This window comes from Pteronotus mesoamericanus, unplaced genomic scaffold (assembly GCF_021234165.1).
Source record: "Pteronotus mesoamericanus isolate MK-2021 breed Mesoamerican mustached bat unplaced genomic scaffold, CSHL_Meso_final contig_214, whole genome shotgun sequence".
In the NCBI taxonomy this organism is placed as follows: domain Eukaryota; kingdom Metazoa; phylum Chordata; class Mammalia; order Chiroptera; family Mormoopidae; genus Pteronotus; species Pteronotus mesoamericanus.
In genome coordinates, this window is record NW_026555089.1 from 7032378 (window position 1) to 7043515 (window position 11138).

Genomic DNA, 11138 nt, shown 5'->3' on the forward strand with positions numbered 1-11138 from the left:
CTGTCGTTGTCAGCAGTGAGCTGCCAAGGCAGACTCAGCACCAGGAAAGGGCCGGGGGCATCACAGAGGGAGCTCTGCCTCCTGTTCAGCAGCTCCTGCCATCAGACTCAGTTCTCTTAGGGGGCTACAGTTAGTTTCTTTGTTATAAGTTGGTAAAAAAAAAAAAATATATATATATATATATATATATATATTTAATAAAGGAAAACCTCAGAAGGGCTTGGATTGCTCCCGAATTTTACATTGGCTTCTCTCTGTGCCCTGCCTTCTTTGTGCATTTCCTCACGCTGGGAGTCCAGTCCGGGTGCCACTGCACCCACAGCCTGGGGCCTGGAGACCCTTCATCCAAGGGAAGGGTGACTTCCTGCACTGTCACCCATCAAGGGGGCGCTCCCATGACCCTGCTCAGCCATGGACTCTCCCTGGGTGGCTGACCCTTCCTCCCGAGAAGGCAGGAGTGTGCTCATCACAATACGTTTTGCCTCGAGAAGACAATTTTTAACTTTGAAATTGAAAAGAACACGAAAGTCACAGAAATAGGGCCATGATCTCTCAACTAGGAAAACACCCTTACCCATTGACCCTCATCCACCTATTACTGGTTTCTCCCCTTGCAACAGTGTGCAGGTTCTTCAGGGAATTCTAGCCAAAAAACCCCCCTAAAACCAAGAATTTCAACTCAGGAGAGAAATTATCCAACAAATATAAAAAGATAATTACAACCACATACCTCACATTAACCTCATAGCTCTGGAAGGTCACACACAGATCCAGAGTCAATGTAAAGATGCAGCAAATTACATAAACCACCCACAAGTGGCCTCAGGTCCTCCCAGTGTCACAGTGACCACACAGGTCACCAGCAATGTGCGTGGGGCTCTGCTCATGTGACCTCCATGTGACCTGGGGCAGGAGACCTCCAGGTGGGACCCAGTGACCTTCTTCACCAGAAGACACTCAGATGTCAGGGACATCCAACCGGAGCTCCTTCCCAGCAGGGGTGGAGGTGACCGGCCCAAGGGGAGGCTCTGTCACACCCCACGGGTTCTACCTGGGGACCTGACGTCACACACGGCCATCCTGGGGAAGAACTGCCTCGTAGCCAGGAAGGCGCCCTCCTCGCTCGGCTCCTCTGGGCGCCCTCCCCCACACACCCCCACACATACGCGCGCACAGCGGACAGCTGTGCTGGCCACCCTCGAGGTCCAAGCTCCTCGGTGGACGTCACCGTCACACGTGAACAGGAAACGGGAGGACAGCAAGTCATAGCCGCATAGAGCTACTTTCCAGACGTGGGACTTTGAGTCCTCTGCATGCACAGGTGCCACTTGAGCCCAAGAAACTAAGCAGGTGTGCCGCGTCCCGACCCTGGAGAAGCAAGGCGCTGCGCTTGTTCTGCCCGTGGCAGGTTGAAGGAATCGGATCAGGTGTAATGGAGGAACTCCCTGCGAAAGGGGGCCAGAAAGCCTCAGGGAGAGTGAGGTGGACCCGGAGACTGGAGCTAACACTGGCTTGGACCTTCAAGGCTATCTGCTTTGCTTAACTTTAGCCTCTGCTCGCCAGGAAGGCCTGTGTTCTTGAAGAGGCCTTGTGGTGAAGGGGACAACTGAATCCTTCTGTTCCTTATAGTGGTCAGTCCTTATGAATCACTAACCATCTGATGCTGATGCACATGTAGCCTTAGCATCTGCTCTAAACCCCTCAGTGCAGACCTGCCTCTCTTTAGTGTCAGGCATAAGACATAAGGCCATACAGGAATCGTTCTCACCCGACGTTGCCCAGTACACACTAGGAACCGACACAATTCCCGTATTGATTAGTGGATGTGTTCATTATGCTGATGAAGTCGTCGCAATCATGTCGTAGGCTATGATTTTTACCTGCCAGTAACTTTCGTATAGGACAGAAAAATGGCCCCCATCAGGCTGAAGAATGAAATCGACACCTCTAGACTAAGTCAGAGTGTGAGAGAGCAGGTCTGTGTGCATGAGAAGACCCGGGAGTGTTTCCTGTGTCACATTCCAGTGACTGGTCCCACTGCTCTCCTTTTGTCCCCCTGCCGACCCCACGCAGTCTGACTCCCGCCCCCACCATTTTTACTGAAATTCCTAACTTCTAACATGGCCGTCTTGAAGCCAGTTCAAGTTTTCTATATTGAAAGAGTGAAAAGACTCATTTTCTTTCTTGCTGATGGTTATTAACTGTGTCTGAACAACAAATAGTCTTTTAACTACTGAGTGGTAACATTATTATGCTATACATGAGGTTCCCTATGTGTGTGGATGCATTTCTGAGTTCCCTACTATGTCCCACAGTATACTTGTCTATTTCTAAGCCAACACTAACCTGGATCAAGAAGAGTTACTTCTTAATTAACTTTCAAAATCGGATACCACTAGGAAACACTCAGTGTTCTTCCTCATCTTTGAGGCCATTTTCAGGCCTATAATGTTTCATATGAATTGTTAAGGGATTGTATTAGGTCCCTGAAAAGGCTCCCAGGGGATTCAGGTTGAAAATACGTTGACGTTATATATCAACTTTGGAGAGACTGACACTTTTCTATTAGGCTTCAAAGACACAGTACCTACTACCTTACTCATTAGATATGTTCCCAGCTATTTTATGGTTTTGTCACTTTTGCAAATGAGACATCTTCTTCCATTTCTAATTATCACTGTCTCCTACAGCATATACAAGCTGTTGTATTTGTATATATTGAGCATGTATCCAGCCACTTGCAATGGATCACCTATTACCATTTTAATACTCTTGGTGGTCCTCTGTGAGCCTGTCACCTGTCTCCTGGGAAAAGAATCATGTTGTCTGCCAATGGAAATTTTTAAATGCCATCTTTGGAAATATCTATGATTATTATAATATTCTCATTTTAGTATGACATCTAGAATTTACAGATCCATGTTGACTTTCACGGATACACCAGGCATTTCCCCCTTGTAATGGGAGCACCTTTAGCATTCATTATTTTGGAGGGATGTTGGCTGTTGACTTTCAAAATTGACTTTAGTGGGCCTAGAGAGTTTTCTTCTATTCTCACTTTATTTAGAATTTTTACTAAGAAAGTTCACCACATTACACTCTATTCGTTTGTTGAGGTAATAATTTTGATTAAAGCCTTTGAAGTGGAGGTGGGTACCTACTTCCGGAATCCACCCCATACATTTCACTTTTTAAGGCAAGTCTGCGCTCTGGCCTTCGTCTAATGGGAACGCAGAAGAAATGTCACTATATAGACACACACATTTACACGCTACTGTTGATGGGACCCTACGGCTCAGGGGTCTGGGACATAACGACTTCCCTGAGAACATTAAGACTTATTTCCCCAGGTCACTCTCATCCTCTCACTAGTGGACGGTGGGATTTTCCAGAGGCTGGCTGACATGTCATATTGCAACAGAGTGAAGACTGAAGCAAATCTGTGAATGCACCTGTCCTCTACTGAGCCAGTCCTTAAGAGACTTGGGAAGATCCAAACAGTACTCCTCTACCCACTGAGAACAGACATTTGAATATACCCCAAAGAAGTAAGAGAACTTGAAGAGATAGTAAAACAGGATTGAGGAACTGCTGCACACTGCATATGCAATGAAAAGCACTACTTGAAATATGTCAGTCAGGGTCCTTTGAAAGCACATTGCTCAGAGACAAGGAAAACGGGCAATCCTTTCGATTAGCTGTGTGCATTGTTCTGAGTCTCCGGTCACCCCTTCCCCCAGAACACACACCTATCATTCTCTCACTATCTTTTTACTTGCAGTGGATTAAAAAATAGTGGCTTCCCATTGTGACATCTGGGTGCAGTGCAGAGGCCAACACGGGAGACGTGCTGCACGGTGCCCTGAGGTAGGAGGTTTGGGGCAGTGGTAGTGCCCCCAGGGGTGTAGGCGATGAAGGGTGCACTGTCTGGGGAGACCTGAGAAATGACAGTGAAAGGGAGATAAGTCCGCTGCTTTCAATTCTCACCCAGATCAGTTTTCTCAACAGAATCACTGATAACACAGTCCTCCGTGATGGGCATCCTAAACCATTGTTGCCTTCACCTGGAGCCTACTGCTCCCAGGTGCCTGTGCAGGAGACGCCCTGACCTCAAGGGTCACTGGGGACCCAGGCTTCTCTCGCGGGGCAGCTTCAGTACCTCGTGGGGCCTTAAGGCTCACAGGGTCCCTCTTGCAGGGGCAGACACGGGGGAAAAGTCAGAGCCTTGGAGACATTCAAAGGTCAGTCAGTGGTGTCCAGGGGTTGGGGGCAGGAAGGGAGAATAGGCGGAGCACAGGGAACTGGAGGGCAGAAAAGCTCTGCTCTGTGATGGTGGGCGCACATCATTATACACTTCACAGAACACACAGAATGCACCACGCACAGAAGAACCCTACTGTTAACTGTGGACCAAGGACAATAATGATGTGGCATGAGAGGTTCATCAGTTGTGACAGATGTCCCACTCTGATGGGGGTGTCGATGGGGGAAGGTGGTTTCCGTTCGTGAGTAGGACGCATGTGGAAACTTGGCACTTGCTGTTCAATTTCTCCGTGAACCTTCCTGCTCTAAAAAAATTGTCTATTAAAGGAAAGGGGAAAATGTAAAAAATATTCCCTTCAAAGGATTAAAACATTTATAGAAGCAAATTGATGAATTAAATGTTTAAGATAATCTCCTGAAAAAATTATTGGAACTGAGAAGAATTCCCCAGGATAGCTGAACACGTGTTCAGCACAGAACAGTCGGCTCCTTTCCTGTCACCCAACCGTTCCATCACACGACGTCGTGGGAGAAATGGGACTGTGGCAACGAGTATGGCACCAGGAACATCACACTGAAATACACCTTCAGAAACATGCGTAGTTTCAGGAAAAATCATGAATCTTTACCTGCAGAGGCTCACGCCTGTTCTCCTAGGAAATATTTAAAATTTCACAGCCATCGGCTGTACTTTAAGAAGTCTACAATTTCACTGCTGCCCCACCAGAACCTTAAGAGGACAGTTTGTGCTCTGTTTTGAGTTCTGAAGTACCGTTGTGATGGGTCAGAATTACAAGTTTGCATTCGTTGATTAGCGGGAGGAGGCCTGACTTGGGGCCTAGACTAGTGGATTCAAGGAGAGTTCGGGAACTGTCTCTCTCTCTCTCTTTTTTTTTTTTTTACATTTTATATTTTAGAGAGGGGAAAGGAGGGGGAAAGAGAGGGAGAGAAACATCAATGTGTGGTTTCCCTCACACACCCCAAGTGAGGGAGCTGACCCACAACCCAGGCATGTGCCCTGACTGGGAATCGAGCCAGCGACCCTGTGGTTCACAGCCCAGCACTCACTCTAAGCCACCCCAGCCAGGGCCCTGCTCTGCAGCTTTCTATGTGCGGGCTCTTCAGCTGGGGCAGACCCTCTTCACCTCACTTTCCCTATTTGTAAAACGAGGGTGGTATTGTAGTGCTGACCTCAGAGGACTTGTGTCAAGGTCAATGGATCAATAAGGGAACGATGTTCCCCACAGTGTCAGGGGGGAAATGTCAGCTGTCACACTTCCATCCTAAAGGAACCGATGTAAACACTAAGTTCACAGAATGAATCGCCTCATTCCCAAAGTCAAATACCGGACTGAGTCTAACTGGCTCTGCCAACAAGAGTGTGTGTCTGTCCCGAGTGCTAACAGAGAGTGTTTCTGAATTTGGCTCTGGTTGCACTGAGATTTCTATCCTCTGAGATAAGACCTTTACTTATCAGTCACTTGATTTCCTGTTTCATGATCGACATCCAAGTCACTGTTAGTGTGATTTTAAAACCAGATATTGGAACTAAGGGTAGAGGAGAATGGTGGGTGGGGATGGGCGTTACTTACCCCAGGGACCCAGGGTCTCTGGACTCCTGTCCTCAGCAGGACGTGCAGGCCCACATGTCCCTCAGGGCTCAGGATGACATCCCAGGAATAGCCTAGGGATTTCGTCTTCACAGGTAAACACACACAACGGGATGAAAACTTCTTAGGGACAGGGACATCGCTGAGCTAGCAATGTTGCATCACCTTCAAGGCTATTCATGTTTAAGTTAATTAAAGATGTTTATTGTGTTCTGGGCAACAAACGACCAGCTATAACTCTTGTAAGGTGAGGTCAATGTTCTCCAACTGCCTGGAAATAAGAAAAGGGACGCTTCTGTGATCTTGTTCACTGGCGTACGTCGTCAGTTTGACTCAAACTCAGAAGGAATTGAAAGAAGAAGAAGGATATTCTGTGGTCACAGGCACTGGGCCAGATGGGATCTTTACTGAGCCCGATCAGGGTGAGTGGGGCGCAGCGAGGATGTGAGGCCTGCGAGGACACCAGAGCCTGAGCCAGGGGCGGGCATCAGGGAGGGCAGTCACATGCCAGAAGCAGCACCGGTGTTGGACTGTGGGCGGTGAAGGACAGAGTGCCTTTCATTCTCTATGCGTCGCCCTTGAGTTCTGTAAAGAATGATTGTGTGCCGGTGTGTGTGCACACACGTGTGTGCGAGCATCGCGTGTGTGATGTGAGCCTGATTCAAGCCTCCATTTTATTCCATAACTGAAACACAACTCTAGGTTTGCTGATGCTTTATTGAAATGCAAAGGTATGTGAAGTTTCAACAATTGTCTTGTAGTGTGTAGGTCAAGAGAGGAAGAAATAAGGTTACGCTGTGTCTTCCATCCACGAAGAGTCAGTGTCAGACCATGCTCTGTATCCATGGGGAAAGTTAATACCGAGCACACCAGAAGCTATCATATACTGCATGCTAGAAAAGAAAAGCAGAGACATCACTTACATCTCAATTGGTCGTGGCATGGAACATCCTGAAAACAAACATGCTTTCTCATTGTTTTCCTGGCCTTGTCCAGAGCCATGGACAGGAAGCTGGAGCTGGACGAAAACTTAGAATTATCTTTTTGGTTCTCTGGCTCAGGACATGGTCACTGAGGCTGAAGGGGTGCTGGTGCTTCTCCTTCTTGTCCCCACCTGCACTCTTGATGATTTTCTCTGTAAGCCTCCTCTTCTTCGAAATAACATAACCAAAAAACATGCTGTGTTGTTGCTTGTCAGCAGCTCAGCCCAAACATGAGGGAATGTGAAGCTCTGAGTCCCTGCACCTTAGAAACAGCACCAGCAGCCCCGTGCCTCCCCATGGTCCCTGTGGCTGACTGTAGTGTGCTGAAGTGCACTCCTCATGATTTGTCTAAAAGAGGTATTAAAGAATATTCACATCATCCAGAATTGACGGGACTGATCTTTATTTTTTAATTTAATTATTTATTTTTATTTTTTAAAGATTTTATTTTATTTTTTAAATTAATATGTTTTTTCAAATACATTTGTCTCCCCCTCCTCCCCACTTTGTCTTCCCCTCTTCTCCCTCTCCCTCCCTCAGTCTTTCCCTACTTTGGCTTTGTCCATCAGTTTTTGTTCTATGTTCCTTGATTTGATAATTTAAATATGTTTTCATTACGGTAAATACATATAACATAAATGCTACCACTTTCACTACTAAACGCACAGCTAATCATGTGAAGAACTTTCAGTCGGCCGCACAACCAACCTCCAGGACCTTTCGCTGCGTTGATGGGCAGCTGCAGGGCCTCACCCTCTGCCAAGCCCCTCCCCGCCCTCCCCAGAAACCACTGCTCGACCTCTGGGTCTAAGTGTTTGGCTATTCCACAAAATATGATATTTGTCTTGTTGTCACTGGCTTATGTTCTTCTCTCATATTTCCACAGTGGTCATCCATACCATACCCTGTTTAGGAATTTCTTAGCGATGTACACTTTTGTCTTTGTGCTGTGGCAGTATTTCCAAGTGGTTACCCTGGACTAGTTTAAATGGTATATTAGGGAAAAGAATGAGTATGAGAAAAAACTAAACAGTATCTGTTATAAATGGAAAGATTACCTCAGGTTAAACTACTGATTTTTGTTTCCAACTCTCCCACTGCCCACGGCTGAATCAGAGCCATGGTCCACTTGTCTCTATGGGGGCTTTAATTCATAGTCGAGGAATCCAGTCACTTCCAGAAACACTGTAACAAGCCTTGGTTTCCTAACAGTGCACTGAAGGTTGTGTTAATAAGATGTAAGGAATCTTCTTGAAACAGAACTTTCTGGACTCTTCAAAATTCTTTAAAATGACTTACTACTTGTTTGAGGAACAGGAGGATTTTTTTCCACTCCCTCCTACAGGTGATGGCCCCTTGAGAGCCAGGGGATCTTCAGCTGAGGGGTAGGTACACTTTTACCAAGACTCTTTCCCTCTTTGCCTTTTCCCTTCACTCCTCACTAGCCAGCACGAGCACGGTGGTGGCTCCTTTGATATCATACTTTTCCTGCTGACCTGAAATTACATTCACTGAGATACAAGCATAGCCAACATGCTTCAAAAGCATTAGTGATGCACTTAGAGCCTGTTTGTCTCTGCCCATTGGCTTAAAAGCAGTTAAAGAAGCCAAAATTACCTGGAACTCATTGGCCTTCTCCTGAGTTTCTACACTCTGATTCAGAAAGCATTCCTTCAGCATCTTGAAGGCCTTTTGACTCTCTTCGCCTTCTATGAACTCTTGAACATCATCGATGTAGTCACTCACGGACACAGAAGGGTCATAGGTGATATCGATCACTTTCTTCAAAACATTGCAGCCAACCCCTGGGATGAAAAGATGCAGATCAGGCTCAGTCACAGACTGTGAGCTCCTTGAGAGGTGTGAGTAGGAAGCTGTCATCTTCTTTCATCCTTGCAGGGAAATGCACTCACTCAGAGAGGTGGTGAGGAGGGACTGAGCCCTCCAATCTAGGAGAGTAAACTCAGGATCTGGGAATCTTTTTTAGCCCTAAAACATCTTCCTCCTCATCGCCCTCCAACCCACAGACAGCGAAGACACCAGAGGAATGACATGGCCTGGACGAAGGGCTGGGGCACTGCGGGACTGGCCGGGCACCCTGACCATGACCCTCATCCACAGCCTGCGCCCTGTCAGTGCTCACCCGCATAGCAGCACAGGGGCAGGGCGGCCAGCATGAGGACCGTCACCAGCTTCATGGTTCAGGCAGCTGCTGTGGGATGATCACCGCGGCGTGGCAGGCAAGAAGGAGCTCCCGTTGGAGGTGAGTGGCCAGAAGGCCGCCTTTTGTTCTCCTGGTGGCCACCCTAATCCCTCCCATTCTGGATGATGGGATGAGTAATAGGACAAACCTGGCCCTGGGCCAGGAAAAGATGGGGACAATCACCCAGAGCCACACTACCTGGGTTTTGTTTGTACAGCTCCAGGAGACAGAGCTTTGAAAACACTCAAACACAAAAGCCCTCTTCCTCCTTCCCCCAGTCTTCATCCCCCCCTACTTCCTTTGCCTTCCTCACCTTCAACTCTTGCTCCCTCTCCACCACTCTCCTCTTCTCATCTTCTTCACACACTCCTGTTACTCCTCTTCTCTTAAATTCTACACCCCCACAAGGGAGAAGAAGAAGGAGGAAGAGGAAGAGAAGGAGAAGAAAAAGAAGGAAAAGGAAAGAAGAAAGAAGATAAGGAGGAAGAAGGAAGACGAGCAGGAGGAGAATAAGAAGAAAACGGAGGAGAAGAAGAAGAAAGAAGAAGAACAAGGGGAAGAAGATGAAGGAGGAGGAGGAGAAGGAGCAGGAGGAGAAGAGGAGGAGGAGGAGGAGAAGGACAAGGAGAGAGCAGAAAAAAATATGGAAAAAGAAGAGGAGTAGGAGGAGAAGCAGCTACATATCCAGTGACTCTTGTTCCTGATTTCCACCTAACACCTGGGGTGGGATCAATACCACATACTGTCTCTGGAGGACAGATTTCCTCGCCCACACACTGCGAGGCAGGTGCCTGTGGTTGGGAGAGATCGTTTTTCTCCTTCTTTGAAGGTTGTTTTTTACAAAGACGCTTTCACTTAGTTAACCCAACTTCATAAAATTAGTCATACACTTCGAATTGAGTTTTGCTTAGGTTTTGTTAGTGTGTTTGAGTTTTTGTACCACTTATTCAAAGGCTGATATGAGAAGTAGCATTACAGGTTTTTGGGATGGGGGCTGGGCAGTGCTGAGTGGCAAGATGGTTGAAATCTATGGTTGTGAAGGTGTAGATCTGACCCTTGGAATCAACCCGTAATCAGGAATTGTTCTTGGGGAAGCCACAGTGCTGGTCATCCCGAGCTCCCTTTTCCTGAGTTCTGAAGGGGGCATATGTGAGACCATGCCTGGTTTTGCAAGGATGGCTGACAGTTTATGTCAAGAGCCTCTCACAGGGCATAGAGCAGAGGAATTATGACTAAATTGGAGGTTTCATTTTTCCATTTGTCCATCCACTATACTTCCATCTATCCACCCTTTAATTTACCCATCCTGCCCCCAACAACCATGAAGCTCCTGGATGGGCCCTGTGCTGTGTGTCACAGATTCAGTGGTAGGGACAAGTTGAGAGGGCTCTGCACTGGTGCAGTTTATCTCTGACTGGAAGGAACCAACAGACTGCGATTGAGTAGGAGATAAAGGGAAATTGAATGTGTCAAGAATGGCAAAACGACCACTAGGGCAGCATGGGGCAGGGAGGTCCAGGCAGGCTATCAAACCAACCTTCTCAGGGAATGGTGAAACCCAGGGTCCTTTCTGGAAGAGCTGTCTAGGCAGAGGGAACAGCGAGTACACAGACCTTGAGTACACATGGCCCCTGGCAAGCTGAGGGGCACAGGTAACATGGGCCTCTTGGTGTCAGCAAGAGACAGGATAGCCTCCTAAAACAGACACATGAGCCAGCCTAAGCAGGGATGGTCTGAAGGAAAAGGGAAACCAAGTTGGTCTAGAATAAAGAAAAAATAAAAGGGTACGAGAGCCTGAGAGATGAAGCATTGTTAAGCTCCCTGAGGATGCATCATTCCCTGCCTGCATTATCTGAGACTCATTTCTTCCCATAATACACCTGATCCGAAGCTGCCAATAACAATGTTGATTTAGGAAGAAGTTAGAGGTGGAAAGAAGGTGTGTTCTTACATGTGTACTTCCTCCCTAGACCATTGTTGGTGATCTTCATATCAAAGGCAAGAGGAAGACTTTCATAAATAAATGGGGGCCTTCCTCCCTACACAGGCCTCGGTGAGGGCTCTGCCCAATGCCCTGTT

At 47.3% G+C, this 11138-nt stretch overlaps 1 protein-coding gene across 1 annotated transcript; it reads right to left on the bottom strand.

Annotated features, from left to right (window-relative positions):
- Window positions 1-6572: 6572 nt before the first annotated feature.
- Window positions 6573-9124, bottom strand: LOC129068440 (mammaglobin-A-like). The gene is made up of 3 exons (XM_054570662.1): window positions 9000-9124; window positions 8474-8661; window positions 6573-6766 (listed from the first exon to the last, which is right to left on the bottom strand). Exons 1-3 carry the CDS (start codon window positions 9052-9054, stop codon window positions 6728-6730), a joined length of 282 nt encoding a protein of 93 aa, XP_054426637.1. The 5' UTR covers window positions 9055-9124; the 3' UTR covers window positions 6573-6727.
- Between the last annotated feature and the right edge of the window lie 2014 nt (window positions 9125-11138).

What these genes read in the sequence shown, in the direction of transcription:
- LOC129068440 (XM_054570662.1), bottom strand. Translation starts at nt 9,054, where the DNA reads ATGAAGCTGGTGACGGTCCTCATGCTGGCCGCCCTGCCCCTGTGCTGC. An exon ending in GCCCCTGTGCTGCTATGCGG is followed by an intron (nt 8,662 to 8,999) that starts GTGAGCACTGAC and finishes TTTTCATCCCAG; the next exon opens with GGGTTGGCTGCAATGTTTTG. An exon ending in AGAAGGCCAATGAGTTCCAG is followed by an intron (nt 6,767 to 8,473) that starts GTAATTTTGGCT and finishes TTTCTTTTCTAG; the next exon opens with CATGCAGTATATGATAGCTT.